Below are 18,802 nucleotides of genomic sequence, written 5' to 3'. Positions count from 1 at the left end.
TGTCTTGGAAATGCAACAGGCATCTTTGTTAAAAAAATTTGCACCAATTGGGAATCTAACATTGCCCACGACAGGCGAGTACCCTACCACAAAGCTGCACTGCCTGTTGAAGAAATGTTCTTACTTTAATTGTTAAAGATGCTTGGAAAACTTCAAAATCAATTTTCTGGAGAATTTTTTAAAGTTGTGTCAAACTGCTTTGGTTATTTGAGTTCTGAACTTCATGTAGCATAAGTATCAGAAAATATAAAAATCAGATTGCTATATGGTCTCCTTGTATGCCAATTCTTTCCTTTTCTTCTGACTTCCAACAGTCTTCTTCCATCACCTCTTAATTAGTCACACACTATAACAGACTAATCCTTTCCGTCCCCTCTTCTCGGTACCCGTGTTTCAGTTACAAAGACAAGAATATAAATACAATATGACAAAACAATTTATATAGAAGACATAACTTTCTAACAGCCCATAAAGAAATTTTTGTTCTCAGCATGTGATACATTCAACAACACATCAGATAACATAATCAGACTAGGCCTTACTATATTGAGGGTTGGCACTATCTTCTGCCGAACTCTTCACGATTTGGTTTGGGTCATTTGTCACCTACCTGAACAACTAACATAGTGGTGAAATGGGGACAGATTCAGGGCCTTCAGATCAGCCTTCATTTTTGGTTTCTCCTTCTGAGATTTGGATTCAGTAGTATCCAGAAACACGTCTGGTGCAGGTAAGGAGAACACTGTTTTGTGGCTCTTGCAGCTGCTTACTGCCACAAGGGCACAGGGATGTGGTAGTTACTGGTAACAGGATCAGGAAGAAAGAACTATTCACTTGGAGGTGGCCTTATTACGAGGGTCGTCCACAAAGTAAGTTCCATTTCTATTCCCATTCGTGGCAGCATTACGATCGCAGTTCCGAGCATGTGCGGCAGTTCCTCTAACTAGAGGAGAAGAAATGTACGCCATTTTCAGATTGCTGCTGCCGACATGTGCTTTGTAGTGCTTCTTTATAATGTCTGTCGTAATTGAAAATGCCATCATGTGTGAAATCAGATCTGTGATTCATTTTCTAAATGCAAAGAAAGTTAAACCAAAGGAAATTCATTGGCAAATCTGCGAGGTTTACAGACAAAATGCTATGAGTGATTCAATGGTTAGGAGGTGGGTCAGACTGTTCAATGGAGGACGAAAAGGATGCCCATCTGTGGTTACTGAGGAACTGGTTCACACAACTGAAGAGAAGATTAAGCACAACAGTAAGTTTACACTTAGTGCCGTTGCTATGGAAGTTCCGCAGATCTCATGCTCACTAATTTATGAAATTGTCACTGAAAAACTGAAATTTCGAAAACTTTGCTCTTTGCTGGGTATCCAAAATTATTACTGAACAACACAAAAAACAACAGATGGGCAGAGCACTTCAGTTTTTGACATGCTACAATGAAGGAGGTGATGGTTTTCTTTCTCGGATAGTCACGGGGGATGAAACTTGGGTATCGTACGACACCCCTGAAACAAAATGGCAATCAGTGGAATGGAGGCACACTTCACCCACCAACGAAGGTTAAGCCTAAGCAAATCTTGACACCTCGAGAAGTCATGTGCACCCTTTTTTGGAACACAAAAGGCATTTTGCCAATTGATTTCTTAGCATGAGGTCAAACAATCAATGCACAAGGTTACTGCGAGACCATTAAGAAAATGCGTCATACAGAACTAGCACCAAGGATTACTGTCAAAAGGTGGTTTTTTCCATGATAATGCCTGACCTCACACGATGAATGTGACCAAACAATTCCTACGGTAATTTCACTGGGACGCGTTTTGATCATCCTTCGCACCTTGCTCCTAGCGACTTGCATCTCTTATTACACCTAAAATCTGTCCTTGGTGGTCGCCACTTCAACGATGATGACGAGCTGGAAGGACAGGACGTGTTACCAGCCACACAGGCTACGAAGAAGGCATACAAAAACTTGTGCCACGCTATGACAAGTGTCTACAAAATTTCGGAAGCTATGTAGAAAAGTAGTTTAACAGTTGTAGATTTTTGTACAATAAATATTTTTTCTGTATCTGTACAAGTTTGTTTTATATAACCAAGCGAAACTTACTTTGTGGACATACCTCATATATGACTGGAGGGGGCAGAGGTCATAATTGCAGATATAGAGTTAAGGGAGGGGCGGTGAGGTGTCCTTCCATCATATGAACAGATTATGTGAGGTAGGGACCTGTGACAAGGAAGGAAAGGGAATATCCATCCTTGCCTTGTAAGTGACAGAAGACTTTCTTTTTGGGAACAGCTTACCCTCATCTGGACAGGGTAAACACTGTTATATTTGTTCCTGGGTGGCTGGCTGAACAAAGATCTTTAACTCTTGGATCTCACATTCTCTACCTGCAATGTGGCAAGTTGGCAATTGGGGTGCGGTTGGTAGGTGGGGGTGCAAGCCTCCCTGAAATTGGTGCAGTGAGGGAGTTGTACATGAAGGGTGGGCACCTTCATGTAGGAGCCCTTCCATATACTCTACAGAGATACTCATTTCTAGAAGTAGATTGTGTGTGAACAAATCTTATACATTCTATGGTGAGTGGTACAACGGGCTTTATATTACACCAGTAAACCATTATTTTAACTTTTTCCAACAATAAGTCACCATGGAAATTTAAGACAAATGCTCTGGTGCCTACTTCATCTTTAGGCCCCCGTAGAATGTAATGGATTAAAAAGGACACTACATAGTCCAAAATTTGCACATAATTTCTAGTCCATTTGAAGTACAAGGTCTACTGGAAGACTATATAACCTCAATACTATTGAAGTTCTTTAGTGATATTTGGGGAATGGGGGCAATTGTGACAGGGATGTCACAAACTTTTTTACATTGAAACAATGCTTGTGACTGAGTGAGAGAAACTTTTAATACATTGACTCCAATGTGACTGCTGGCACCCACAGCAGACCCTTACACCTGATGCCATGTGCTCGCTGGTCACCACCTATCCGCATATGTGCGGAAGGCAACATCTTTTTCGGTACCGGTAAGTTCCGTATGTTTACTGAACTGAACTAGTTATACTAGCCTTCAGTTTCCTCCACAAGAAATAAATACTTGGTATTTGAGGATTCACTGCCAGTCCTAGTGACGGATCCCAACCTGAGGCACATATTTGGGTCATATCCTTCAGCATGAAGATAAGTCACTCATACTGATGAGACGGCTGTGGCCCTACAGCTACCAGCATGGTTTTGCTAGATTCCCTGTATGACTGGTCTGCCATGTCACCACTCAGACTTGTGGCTCTCCCACAGGTGCCAACATGACTCAGAGAGAGAGAGAGAGAGAGAGAGAGAGAGAGAGAGAGAGAGAGAGAGAGAAAACATCTCTCTCTCTCTCTCTCTCTCTCTCTCTCTCTCTCTCTCTCTCTCTCTCACTCTCACACACACGCACACACACGCACGCACGCACGCACGCACACACACACACCTCCAAAAGTTTAACGAATCATCAGATTCTGCTTTTGCTAATTGACCTTTTCCTAGTCCTGTTATCTTCTGTGTGTGTAGAATTAAAAAAAAGAAAGAAAGAAGATTCAGGTATTTACTATCGAGATAGGTGATGTAAAAGTGGACTGGTTTACTTACAAGAGATCTACTTTATTATTCAAGTAGTAATACAAGACTAGAAAAGCTGTACACATTAAATGCAACTTATTTAATGGAGGGTTTCGCAATTCAGTTAATATATTTTATATCAAAAATTAACAAATGGTAGTTTCTCTTCAATATGGGTAAAAATAAATGACACACAGGAAATTACTCTTGCTTATGCTTCAAAAGAGAATGCAAGGATCACTCCCTACAGATTTAAAAATAATAAATAAAGTATTGACGAGTATTTGTGTATGCGAGTTAAATATTAAATTTACAGGCAGCAATGAAGTATGAATGGAACTATGAGCTGCACTATAATATCACTTTTGTTACGCACTCATAAACAAATTTTTTTTTTTTTATTTTTTTGCAAAAAAGCTTCACATGATAGCTGTGTGTACTATTTTACTTCCACAAAACATAAAAAGGGTTCTTTCTCAAACAAATAATTGGTCAAAAAGTTTACAAACATGCACAAAATAAATGTTACACATGCGTGTGCACACGCACACACACAGTGAATTAATAGACGCTAATCACAGACGAACAACACAATAGTGCCCTATGATAGGTAAAAATAATACAAGTCTCTTCCAAAACCAGTAACAGAGCACAAGACACTAATGTGAACTATGTTACCATAACATTTGAACATTTTACTTTCTTTGATACAGTATGGACTTCCTTCAGTACAGTATGGCTTTTATGTACAAATAATATACACAAAGTTGAGTGCATCACATTTAAGCTTTTTATTTAATAATGCTTAAATGTAACGCACATATTCATTAATTTTCAATTATTCTGATGAAGCTCCCCAAGTCAAGTAGTCAGGGCGTGTTGCCGCCTTATATTCTTCAACTAGATCCTGTACAGTTTGCCGAGACAGATCTAACTCTTCCAGTGAGTCCTGGAACATAGGTTCCTTGCGAAATTGCTCCAAGAACGCTTCACGCTTGCGAAGTTTGTCGTATTGCTGCAGGGCTCGTTCAAATAGCTATAAGAATGGAACATTATTAATTCACAAATAGGACAGACACAAGTAAAATCCAAATTATCTTTATGAATATATAATGTTAAATTCATGACGGAAAAAGATATTTGATTTTCTTTTTACAAATTGTAAGACAAAACCATCCATGTACCACATGCAGAAATAAGAAGATCCTAAGCATATACAAACAAGGAATAAATTAATGAAAGGGGAAATAGGCAACAATGCCAAAAACATTCACAAGTCACTGAAAATAGCAGATATGGAATTGATTCCCTCATCATCTGCTGTCCTGGATTCAAGCTCAAAAGATGATGGAATGTTCTATCCACCGAGAAAACTTCATAAATTACAGGAAAGAAATTACTTCAAACTCTGCATTCATCAGGAAATCTGCCATCTGTCAAACAAACGTTAATCTTTTCCTTTGCACTCTATAAGTACGTAAATTAACAGTGCATGGAAGTGCCACGTTACCTATGGGGGCAAAAGTGTGAATTCTGACACAGGACATGAGAAATTTCATATTGCAGATTTCAGAGTACTTGACGGCTCAACACAAAAGTTTTGTCTGAAGTATAGATAGTGTTGAGGATCAGTGGACAAAGTTCAAAACCATCGTACAATATGCATTAGATGAGTATGTGCCAAGCAAGATCGTACAAGATGCAAAAGAGCCCCCGTGGTACAACAACCGAGTTAGAAAACTGCTGCGGAAGCAAAGGGAACTTCACAGCAAACAAACATAGCCAAAGCCCTGCAGACAAACAAAAATTACGTAAAGCGAAATGTAATGTGAGGAGGGCTATGCGAGAGGTGTTCAATGAATTCGAAAGTAAAGTTCTATGTACTAACTTGGCAGAAAATCCTAAGAAATTTTGGTCTTATGTCAAAGCGATAGGTGGATCAAAACAAAATATCCAGACACTCTGTGACCAAAACGGTACAGATACAGAGGATGACAGGCTAAAGGCCGAAATACTAAATGTCTATTTCCAAAGCTGTTTCACAGAGGAAGACTGCACTGTAGTTCCCTCTCTAGACTGTCGCATAGATGACAAAACGGTAGATATAAAAATAGATGACAGAGGGATAGAGAAACAATTAAAATCAATCAAAAGAGGAAAGGCCGCTGGACCTGATGGAATACCAGTTCGATTTTACACAGAGTATGCGAAGGAACTTGCCCCCCTTCTTGTAGCGGTGTACCGTAGGTCTGTAGAAGAGCGTAGCGTTCCAAAGGATTGGGAAAGGGCACAGGTTATCCCTGATTTCAAGAAGGGACGTCGAACAGATGTGCAGCACTATAGACCTATATCTCTGACGTCGATCAGGTGTATTTTGGAACACGTATTACGTTCGAGTGTAATGACTTTTTCTGGACACTAGAAATCAACTCTGTAGGAATCAACATGGGTTTCAAAAAAGACGATCGTGTGAAACCCAGCTCGCGCTATTCGTCCACGAGACTCAGAAGGCCAGAGACACGGGTTCCCAAGTAGATGCCGTGTTTCTTGACTTCCGCAAGACATTCGATACAGTTCCCCCCAGTCGTCTAATGAACAAAGTAAGAGGATATCGACCATCAGACCAATTTTGTGATTGGATTGAAGAGTTTCTAGATAACAGAACGCAGCATGTCATTCTCAATGGAGAGATGATTTCCGAAGTGAGAGTGATGTCGGGTGTGCCGCAGGGGAGTGTCGTAGGACCGTTGCTATTCACAATATACATAAATGACCTTGTGGATAACATCGGAAGTTCACAGAGGCTTTTTGCGGATGATGCTATGGTATATCGAGAGGTTGTAACAATGGAAAATTGTACTGAAATGCAGGAGGATCTGCAACGAATTGACACATGGTGCAGGGAATGGCAATTGAATCTCAATGTAGACAAGTGTAATGTGCTTCGAATAGATAGAAAGAAAGATCCTTTATCATTTAGCTACAATATAGTAGGTCAGCAACTTGGAGCAGTTAATTCCATAAATTATCTGGGAGTAGGCATTAGGAGTGATTTAAAATGGAATGATCATATAATGTTGACCGTCAGTAAAGCAGATGTCAGACTGAGATTCATTGGAAGAGTCCTAAGGAAATGCAATCTGAAAACAAAGGAAGTAGGTTACAGTACACTTGTTCGCTAACTGCTTGAATATTGCTCATCAGTGTGGGATCCGTACCAGATAGGGTTGATAGAGAAGATCCAACGGAGAGCAGCACACTTCGTTACAGGATTATTTGGTAATCGCGAAAGCGTTACAGAGATAATAGATAAACTCCAGTGGAAGACTTTGCAGGAGAGATGCTTAGTAGCTCGGTATGGGCTTTTGATGAAGTTTCGAGAACATACCTTCACCGAGGAGTCAAGCAGTATATTGCTCCCTCCTATGTATATCTTGCGAAGAGACCATGAGGATAAAATCAGAGAGATTAGAGCCCACACAAAGGCATACCGACAATCTTTCTTTCCACGAACAATACAAGACTGGAATAGAAGGGAGAACCGATAGAGGTACTCAAAGTACCCTCCGCCACACACTGCCAGGTGGCTTGTGGAGTATGGATGTAGACATAGATATCAAAATAAGAAACTTTGTACCTACAACGAGGGCAACTACAAAAATATGATAGCCTGTTGGAGGGCTATTATTTTAAAAATGAACAAGAGTCACCTCCAGACACTAATGCCTGACTGCAGCTGTATCTGGGATGAGCAACAATCTTTGCTGGAGTGAGGGATGGGGCAGCGGAGAGATAGCAAGGGGTGGGGAGGGAATATTCATGTGCTGCCTGCGGGAAAATGCAGGGGGAGGGGTGGGGGTGGGGGGCTAGGGCAAAGGTAAGAGGAGAGAAGCAGAGAAGAGGATAAGACTGTGCTGGTGCACTGGCAGGATTGAAGACATTTATTTGTAGGGCTCGAGTGGCAGCATGGTAAAGCAGTAGTTGAAGTTGAGCTCGTCAAGTTAGGCGGTATGCTCAGCAATTGGGTGGTTGAGTTGTTTCTTGGTCACATTTTGGCAGTGGCCATTCATGAAGACAGCCAGCTTGTTAATGGTCATGCCCATGTAGAATGCAGCACAGTAGTTGCAGATCAGCTGACAGATCACATGGCTGTGTTGATAGGTGGACCTACCTGTGACAGGAGTGTAGTAGGTGGTAGTGGTGATGATGAGAGGATGAATAGGACAGATGTTGCATCCAGTTCTGTCGCAGGGATATGAACCATGGGGCAAGGGATTGGGAGCATGGATGGAAGAGGGACAGCGAAGGACTTGCAGAGGTTGGGTGGGGAATGGAATCTTATTGTGAGAGGGGTGGAAAATGTATTTCTCATTTCAGGGCACAAAAAGTAGTCCAAAACCTGGCAGAAAATTCAATTGCTCCACTCCTGTTGTGGATTGTACCAAAGCACAGTGGGGTTCCTTGGATGGTAGATGACTGGGAAGACAAGGCACTGGAGAAATGTTTCTGGATGTAGTGAGAAAGGTACTTTCTGTCTGTGAAATCCTCAGAAAGAACCATGGAATATCTGGAGAGAAGCTGCTCACCACTATGGATGTCACAGCCACAGGTGTCTGGGCTGTGTGAAAGAGACTTCTTGGTGTGAAAAGGGTGGCAACTGTCCACGTGGAGGTATTGATGTAGCTATCTTTGTGGTGGGGGTCAACATTGAGGAAGGTTGCCTGTTGGGTTGAGTAGGACCCAAGTGAATGGAGGAGAAGCTGTTGAGGTTCTGGAGGAATGTGGATAGAATGTCCTCACCTTCTGTCCAGAACATGAAAATGACATCACTGACTATGAATGAGGTAAGAGGTTTGGGAATCTGGGTAATTAAGTGAGGCTGGCAAAACTGGTGTGATTCAGGTACCCACTGTGTGCTATGGATTCGTTTGTAGGTGATGTCTTCAAAGGAGAAATCACTGTGGGCTAGGATACAGTCAGTCAGTCAGTTGTTGGGAAAGGTAGAGTTCAATGGCAGTAAGGCCATGGACATTGGGGAAGTTAGTGCAAAGAGATGAGGCATCAACAGTGATGATCAGCGTGGTAAGGGAACAACAACCGTGGAGAGTCCGTAGAGAAAATGGTCAGTGTCTTTTACGAGGGTTGCTTTTTAAGTAAGGGCCGTTTTTATTTTTTAAAAAAGATACAAATACTTTTGTAAAAAAAACCTTTTATTTTCTGATTCTACACACTTTTACCTATTTTTCTACATAGTTGCCTTGTTTATTTTAGCACTTGTCATACCGTACAACAAAGTTTTTAGTTCCCTCTTCAAAGAATTCGGCCGCCTGCTCCGACAGCCAAGAATTCACGGCCGCTTTCACTTCATCGTCGTCATTGAAGCGCTGCCCGCAAAGATGGTGTTACAGGTACCGGAAAAGGTGAAAATCGCTAGGAGCAAGGTCGGGGCCGTATGGTGCATGGTCCAAAACTTCCCAGCCAAAAGAATCAATCAAATCCCGAGTCTTTTGAGAGACGTGAGGCCTAGCGTTATCGTGCAGGAGCAAAACTCCTTTTGTCAGCATGCCACGCCTTTTGTTTTGAATTGCTCTGCGTAGCTTCTTTAGAGTTACACAGTAGGCACCTGAGTCGATTGTCGTTCCTCGTGGCATAAAGTCCACTAGCAAAACACCGCGCCGGTCCCAGAACACAGTTGCCATAATCTTGTGCTTTGACAGCGTCTGTTTGGCTTTGACCTTGACGGGTGAGGTGTGTCGCCATTCCATCGATTGTCGCTTGCTTTCGGGAGTGATATGGGATACCCATGTTTCATCTCCAGAGACAATTTGACTCAACATGTCATCCCCTCCTTCCTCGCAACGAATCAAAAAGTCCAATGAAGTGGCAAATCTCTTCCCTTTGTGGTCCTCTGTGAGGAGTCTGGGTACCCACCGAGAACACAGTTTCTTAAAGTTTAGGTTTTCAGACACAATTTTGTACAAAACCGATCTTGAAACTTGTGGAAATTCCAAAGAAAGAGTGGAAATTGTGAATCTTCTGTCCTCACGAATCTTTGTTTTGACTGCAGCCACCAAATCATCAGTGATCACAGAGGGCCGGCTTGAGCATTCTTCGTCATGGACGTTTTGACGGCCATTTTTAAACTCTCTAATCCATTGACGCGCTTTACCTTCACTCATTGCATTCAAGCCATAAACTTCTGTTAACTGACGATGAATTTCTGCAGCTGATACGCTTCTCGCAGTCAAAAACCGTATCACTGACCGTATCTCACACGCGGCGGGCGATTCAATAATCGTAAACATTATAAACTAGCACAGCGATGCGTACATGTCAGCTACAGAGTTGCAACTTGCATCAGTGTGAACGGGAAGGATGCCGGCAAGTGGCGCGGTGGCTTGTTGTGGCGTCCGCGCAAACTACGGGACTATACGCGCGAACGGCCCTTACTTAAAAAACAACCCTCGTATATCGGAGAGTACATTTTGGGTAATAGGCTTAAGTAGTTGATACATAAGGGCAGAGATTCATTCCGTGAGGCAGCAACCGGACTTGATAGGGTGTCCAGTGTGGTTGTGTTAATGTAGTTTAGAAAGCATCTATAATGTAGGAGTGTAGTAAGTGGTGGAGTGACGAGGGACATAAATTCGGGTGAGAGGTTCTAGTATGGGCCTAGAGATTTGAGAAGGGACTGGAGGTCCTGCTGCATTTGTGGTATGGGCTCATTGGCAGATCTTTTAGGTGGATGCATCTGACAGATGTAGAGTGCTCTGCCAGGCAATCCTATGGTTTATAACCAGTGGTGGAACCTTTGCTTCCACCTATGCTAATCTGTGTCCTTTAACTGCCTTTCAGCTTCCTTGCTTCAACTTCAGACCTACACACGCCTTCGATCCCACCAGTGCACCTGCACAATTCCCATACTACTACTACTACTACTACTACTACTACTACTACCACCCTCATACTTTTGCCCTCTCCTGTCCTCCAAATACAACCTCCTGACGTTGCAATTAGCAGCCCACTATTGAGACCCCACCCATCCCTGCACACTCCCACAGGCAGCACTGGAATCTTCCCCACTCCTACCTTCTCCTCCTCATCCTATACCTCTCCTGTACCCCCCACAACACAGCCCAGCAACGAGCATCATTCACCTAAGATGCAGGCATACCAGGGTATTAGTGCCTGGAAATAACAATAGCCGTGTGTGTGTGTGTGTGTGTGTGTGTGTGTGTGTGTGTGTGTGTGTGTGTGTTGCTGACACAGGCCTTAATGGCCGAAAGCTATAATTGTGTGAATCTTCTTCTTGTGGCTATCGCGACTCAGCATCTCCGCTATATGGCGATTAGCAACTTTCTTTCTCTAATGTTGTTACATTCCATCCTGGATTTTCCAATGTTTGATTTTTACATAAAAATGCATTTGAAAATAAGGAAAAAGAGAAAACCACTTCCCATTCTTACTCTTGAAAGCATCAGATATATGAAATCATCCTGTTAAGCATTTTTGGGAGAAAGACAAGATGTAGACACACATATCCAATTATTTACATCTACACCTATTCTCTGTACACAACTGTGAAGTGCATGGCAGAGAGTATGTCCCACTGTACCAGTTATTAGGTTTTCGTCCTGTGCCATTCACAAATTGAACATGGGAAGAATGATTGATTGAATGCCTCTGTGCATGCAGTAATTAATCTTATCCTCAAGATACCTATGTGAGCAATAGGCAGATGGTTGTAGTACATTCCTAGTCATCATTTAAAGCTAGTTTTTGAAACTTTGTTAATAGATAAGACTTTCTCAGGATAGGTGTAAACTATCCCCAAAAGTCTTCCAGTTGAATTCCTTCAGTATCTCTGTGACGTTCTCCCACCGATCAAACAAACTTGTGATAGTTTGTGCTGCCCTTTTCTGTATATGTTCACTATCCCCTGTCAGTCCTATTTGGTAGAGATCTGACATACTTGAGGAATATTCTAGAACTTGTTGCACAAGTGATTTGTATGCAATCTCCTTTAGACTAATTGCACACACCCCCAAAATCTAGCACCTGCTTTATCCATGACTGAGCCTATGTGATCAATCCATTTCTTATCTCTACAGAGTGTTACACCCAGGTATTTAAAACAACGTATTTTTATGAAGAGCACAGTTTCACAATTCTGAACATTTAAAGCAAGTTGCCAATGTTTGCACCATTTTGAAATCTTCTCAAGGTCTGACAATATTTATGCTGCTTCTTTCACACAGTACTTCATTACAGATAACTGCATTGTCTGAAAGAAGTCTTGAGGTTACTATTAATATTGTCTGTGAGTTCATTAATACACAACATAAACACTGAGAGTCCCAAAAATCTTCCCTGGGGCGTGCACCTGAACTTACTTCTACACCTGACGACGACTCTCCATCCAAGATAACATGCTGCAACCTCCGTACCAAAAGGTTCTCTATCTAGTTACAAATTTTACTTCATAGGCCCATATGATTGTACTTTTGACAAACATAGGTGTGGTACCGAGTCAGAAATCAAGAAATACTCTGCCGTGGCGTGCACAGCCACACAAATGCAACGGTCGGCTACCGCGGCAGAGTTAAGTGGCGCCTCCAACTTAGTACCAGCACATTCTGCCAGCCGGCGCTAGAGGCGTTCCCGCCAAACATTCAATCAGCCGCGAACTACGCACACGCACGAGCCTCTTTTTTTCTGGCACGGATGGTCACACCATGATATCACCATCCGCCAATCAGGGATCGCCAACGACCGCCACTCATCACTCCGGAATCAGTGGAGGAAGACTGGAGCCGTCGTGTTAAATAGCCGGAAGAAAGGAAAGCAGGTGTCCTTCGACCCGCCGCAGACTGCCACCTGGAAGAGACTTCAACGCAGCCGGAACGTCCAGGTGCCACCTCTTCGCTACGCCGGCCAACAACCTCGCACTCTGCACCCGTCTACATCCTCGGCATTTGCCGGAAAGCATCGAGAGAAAACCCGACAAAGGAACGTAAATTCAGTTCAGTTGCCAACATTTCAATTCAATAAGGTGGCATAATTCTTTGGCTTGTTATAAAATTTTGGCAGAAGAAGCTTTTTGCTTTCGAAGGAAGTTCATCTTTTTGTGAAATTAAGCGGTGGCCTTGCTCCACCTAATAAAAACTTTTTTATTCGCAAATGTGTGTTAATCTGTGGATATAACACACTCCATCTACCTGACTGCCATGATCCAAAGCTGTGAGAAAAGTGTGAGTTCGGTTTGACACGATCAATATTTTCACAGTCCATGCTGGTTGGGATTTAGGTGGTCATTCTGTTCAAGATACCTCATTATGTTTGAGCTCAGTATATGTTCCAAGATTTTACAACAAATTGATGTCATGGATACTAGTTCACTCCTACTATCCTTTTTGTAGATGGATGTGAGTTACACTGTTGTCCAAGAACTGAACATGGGTTTTTGTTTGAGGGGTCTACGGTACATTATAGTCAGAGGAGGGGCTAATTCAGTTAGTATAGAAATTGACAGGAATTCCATCAGGCCCTGAAGCTTTGTTCAGTTTTAACTATTTCAGCTATTTCTCAACACCACTGACACTAATACTCATTTCATTCATCTTTTCACTGGTACACAGATTAAATTATGACAATTCTCCCGGGTGGCCCTTTGTAAAGGAGTTCAGCATTTCCGCTTTTGCTTTGCTATCCTCAATTTCAGTTCCTGTCTCATTCACTAGGGACTGGACCCTAACTAGGTGCCAATAACAATCTTTATATATGACCACAAGTTCTATGGGTTTTGTGAAACATCACTTGACAATTTTCTGTTACAGAAGTCACTGAATGCATCACACATTCTTCTCTTGACAGCCAAATGTGTTGCATTCAGCATCTTTCTATCTATAGCCATAAACTTCATTTTACACCTATTATGCAGTAATCTTTTTCTTTACAGTGACTGTATACCATGGAGGTTTCTCTCCCATTATGAACTGTTCTACTGTGTACATGGTCAACTATTCTTTTAAACATGATATTGGTGAAAATTTGGTGTAAGAAAGTACATAAATAGAAAGTGACAAAATAATTTTTTCAGATTTTTTAGATCAAAACTGTAGTCAGGGGGCCATTTTGAAATGTCTATCATTTTCTCCATCTGACGTCAGTATGAAAGGTAGGTTGAAAGTTTTTAACTACCGTAACTCCCTTATTTATAAATCAATTTTATTCAATTTGGTGTCATTAGAAAGATAAAAAGGACCAACTACATCACTAAACTATAAATATGCTGCAACTGTACATATACATATGTGCAAATCTGTAATTAAAGTCATTTTTCAAACAAAACAAAAAAAAATTTTTTTAAATTCATGAATTTTTTTGACAAAATCACAAGCTTCACCATTTTTAATTTTGACTCCAAGAATTCCTATTGTCATACATTTCAACATAAAAAAAAGAAAAGAAATCAGAAGGGAGGGTGTTCTGTTTAATCATTTAAAACAGAAAAAATATAAATAATAATATACACGTTTCACTTTGTGGCTCTTACCTAGTGGTCACAAATGATGATCAGTTCTCATAAAGCACATTCATAAAATTCTAAAAAGCATTCATTCTTTCAAACAAGTTTTCAATGGACAATATTATGTCTGATTCAAAAGTATATAAACTACCAGTACTTGTGCTTGCACTTGGAGCAGGCAAAGTAATTAAAATGTTTTTATAAGGTATCCAGCAAACATCAGTGTGAAGTGGCCATGAATAACTTGAGGAAGGGCCACTTGGACTCATGAACTTGACTTTTGCATCTTCTTCACTTAACTCTAGAATTTTTTCAGATGATGAAACACGCTTTATCAGCAACTTGTTTTCATTCAGTGGTTTGAAAAAATGATTCTCTCGTCCCAGGAAGTGTAAAAAGTCTCATATTGTTTTTGTAACAAGTTTGTGATCTTTGTTATCTCCTCTGTTGCAACATAAAAGGTTTCTATTCCTGGAACATGAGTTTTGGCAAATGTAAGCAGAGCTTTTGGACTTAAAACGTGACTGTCATATGGAAGCTGTAAACTTGCTCTTGTTGCTAAACGTTTAATAGTACCACCAACTCCATCACATGCATTTTTGCCACGACAGAGCCAAAAAAACTCCATTCTGCAGTTACTCCATGATCTTGCTTGTGATAGCACAAATTTAAAAAGTTCTTAAAGTTTTATATTGTGCAAACTGTCATCACTGAAATACATAACATGCTGGATGTGTGGTAATTGTTCCAGTATATGAGAGCAGTTTTCTGGAAAACATAGAATGTGTTTGTATCATGCTGCAAACAGTCACTTACACAACACAATGACATTGACTTAATGCACTGATCTGTTTTAAAGTACACCACAAAAGGATGAAAGGTGACTTGAATGTTCTGCCAGTGAAATCCTTGTGCAGCATCCTGAAGCAAACAGGTATAGTTCTCTGCAAAATCCACTATAATGATGCATGTAGTATCGGGGAGGGTTTCTTTGCTTGATCTGAAGTGGTGACTGAGATTTTGATATATAATGATGTGTTAAGTTTTGAAGTTTGTGCATGAGATACTCAACAAATTCATTGGTCGTCTTCATTAATGTCTCCAGTGTAGGTCGATCAGTTTGCATCCATTGTCTGAATACAACATTTTCACAATCTTGTAAGAACTCCAGCTCCATTAAAAAACTGCGCAGTTCATATTCGTCAGGACACCAAGAATAGCGAAGCAGCATGCACTCCTTGTTTTCCAGATTGCACACAAGTTTCTGTAGAAGTTCAGTGTACGGTTCTTTCACATATGTAGCATGCATTAACAGTTTTACGTTTTGGTGATACATGTATACACATATGTTACGCATTCCACGACTGTTTACAGTAACACACTCTTTTTGGCTTAAGTTCACAAAATTTAGTAAAACCAATTTTATCTTCGGGGAACTTTTCTATGAAAGCTAAGTATACATCTTTCAGATTATGTAAAATTAGTCTTTGTCTTATACACACTTTTGCTATTTTCTGAAGGGACAGACAGTCTTTTTTTATTAGCAGAAATGCGACTTATATCATCTTCACAGTAACAATTCTGGACATGTTTTTCCACATCCTTACCTATTCTGTTTCCCACTTTATAACTCCCTTTCGACAAAATACCATCTTCTTTTAGCAATACCCTCAATTTCTTTACCATGTATTCGGTAGTGTTAAAAAACATTTGGATTTTCCTTTACTCCATGAAGCTGGTGCTAAGGTAAGTATTTGTAGCTTTTCTTTAACAGAACTTCTGCCGAATTGCTCTTTAATTTTTTGCATAAAAATATTTCAGTCTGCACATTCAGCACTGGCAATTTCTTCAGACACATTTTTCACTGGAACATGCAGTACATCTGATGCTGTTTGCTGGAATTTTAAAGCTAAGCAACGAGACTTGGATCGAATGTATTCTGGACACCTGTCCTGTGCTCTCTTGGTAACCTTAAATGGTCAAATTTCAAGTAATTCACAACTTCCATTAACTTTTTGAAGAGCTGTAGAGGGATCTGGTGAATATTCTTGATCTTCAACTTCACAATCATCCATCCCTGGAAGGTTATCCCCCATAGGAGACAAAATGTCCTTTATGCACAGCTTGGTACCTAGGATAAGTCCAAGGGTATTATATTTCCTTGTCATGGTTAAAGAAATAGGTTTCAAAGATTTCTTAGCAGTCTTTTCACCATGCTTCTTAAAAGGGTCACAGCAAATTTGTTGTCTGTCTTCAAATGTTCCCAAATAGCGCATTTTGTGAGAAGAACAAACACTCTCAATATTTTCACATGTGCTTCTTAGCTACAATAATTCAATATCAGCTTGATTCAGGCTTGACATACTTATTAAATCAAGCTCTTCACTGCTACTACTTTTCTTCTGACACACAACTGCTGACACAAAACCTAAAGAACATTTGTTTTCCATTGTGATTTTTAATCATCTGTATATGTTGCAGAAAGGAACTGAATGGTTTGAAACTTTTTCTTGTTCCCCAATTAGTCAAGAATGCACTATGAAGAATCTATAAGTGGAAATGAGAAAGAGTTAATGACCACTTTATTAAGTGATCTCCAATACTCACATTATGGAACAACTTTGTATTACAGTCGAACCCCTCAATATGTAAAACCCTTCAATATGATATTCTAAAACCCATTTGTTTTATTTATTTTATTTGAATTATCGTATATAAGTAAAAAATTTTACATAAATAAAGAAAATATTTTTTGTTTAAATTCTGTGAAAATATGTAAAACACTTATAACCTTAAAAATGTAGTATTGAATGTCTTTACAGCCTTTAAAATGAAATACCTAAAACTTAACTTTCAACTGTCAATAACAAAATCAATTAATAATTATTTATTTATTACTTAGTTATATATTGTTAAAACTGAATGGATTAATGATTGGTTTGAAGGTAATATATATTTCAAGTATATAAATTTCATTTAATAAATAAATATACAAATCTGGATTTTTAAATTTATAATTAAATTGATGATATCATATAGTGAATAAATAATAATTTAAAGAGGAATAACTAATTATGAAAACCCTTCAAAATGGAGTTATAAATGTGACTAAATTTTAATTTAATGTATTTTTAAATGAATTATCATCGATCAGAATACAATTTTGTATGAAACAAATTTATTTATTATTAATAAATAATAATAATATATATATGAATATATCGTTATTTCTAATGATAATTGATAAAAAAAAAAAAGCACGTGAAGAAAACAACATTAAATAAAATACATGATCTTTTTTCACTCATTATAATATTTGAATTCACTAAAACATCTGATAACAAGCCACAGTTAAACAAAGCATATACTGCAACAACTGTTTGCAAATTGTAATATCATTGGGTGGTCTAGCATCGCTTCATAAAAATTATACATCAGAGGGCACTGTAATACATTGAAAAAATGCAACCCATTGCACTTATGGAAGTTAAATTAAGTCCCCCTGGTTATACATTACTGCGCAACTATGCATGGATTACATGACTTCTTTCCCTTTTTAATTTCAATAGTTCCTTTTCACTATCTCATACTGAGGGGCTACCCAAACGTTATCATATTGAGGGATTTAACTGTACTTTCAACTAACTTACCAGACAGAATGGCTGCTTATGTAAGAAGCACAAAATCAAGACAAAAAAGTCCTTCAGATATATAAAGTGCGCAAACACACAAAATCGTAACACACACAGCCTGTGTTGCATGTGAGTTGCTGTTAGACTGAATTCTTCATTGTTGTTTCATGTATTGTTCATTAGCTATCTCAAGCAATCAATTATTCGGGCATTATTGAAAAAGTATAAGTTCTAACAATAGAGGACAAACACCCTTCTGATTTTTTTTATGTTGAAAAGTATGGCAGTAGGAATTATTTGAAACAAAAATTCAGATGGTGAAACTTGTGATTCTTCTGGGAAAAAACCTGACGTTTGCAAAAAAATAAATAAATAAATAATAAAAAATGGTGAGAAATTGCATTAATTACAAATTTTCAAACATTTGTTGCTTAGACACAGCACTTTAATAATTTGTATATTATAGTTCTAGTCTTTTACTTTTCAATGACACCAAATTGAATAAAATTGATTCATAAATAAAAAAGTTATAGTGGTTACAAACTTACGAGGCACTTCGTTTCTCAACACCAGTTGGTAGAAGGGGCCCACATTTTAAAATGGTCTCCTAATTAAAATTCTGGTCAAAAAATTCCAGATAAAATATTTTAACCCTAACTCATTACGTACATTCTTAGACAAAATTTTCAGAAAAATCTGTGACATAAGGGCAACAGCCACTGGGTGACTTCACATGAAATTACCCTTTCCCATCTGCCCATACCTTCGATTACACTTAAATTTTCCCCAAAAATCTCAGTTATAAATTTCAGGTTTCAAAACACTTGTTCTGCAATCAATGGTAACTCCACTCTGGCATTCAGCACAGAAAGGTCAGGGAACATTTTGATCAATTCACTTTTGTTTAAGATGCTTTGAGAGAACAGAACCCAAGAGAAGATTATACTGAAGTTTTGGAATTAGCTGATCACTTATCAGAGCACCATTTTATGGGGTACATCCCTGCCATGCAAGGTGGATA

General features: G+C 39.4%; 1 protein-coding gene across 3 annotated transcripts in view; it reads right to left on the bottom strand.

Moving 5' to 3' along the window:
• Nucleotides 1-3,642: 3,642 nt before the first annotated feature.
• LOC124544726 (tubulin gamma-1 chain) overlaps nt 3,643-18,802 on the bottom strand; it is a 76,861-nt gene continuing 61,701 nt past the window's right edge. For all 3 annotated transcript variants that reach the window (XM_047123376.1, XM_047123375.1, XM_047123377.1), the window contains one exon: nt 3,643-4,657. In XM_047123376.1, coding sequence (XP_046979332.1) covers nt 4,460-4,657 — 198 coding nt within the window. In that variant the 3' untranslated portion in view covers nt 3,643-4,459. The remainder of the gene's footprint in view (nt 4,658-18,802) is intronic.

This window comes from Schistocerca americana, chromosome 8, assembly GCF_021461395.2.
Source record: "Schistocerca americana isolate TAMUIC-IGC-003095 chromosome 8, iqSchAmer2.1, whole genome shotgun sequence".
NCBI lineage: Eukaryota > Metazoa > Arthropoda > Insecta > Orthoptera > Acrididae > Schistocerca > Schistocerca americana.
Note: the sequence above shows the minus strand (reverse complement) of the source record. Positions and strands in the feature narration are given on the sequence as shown.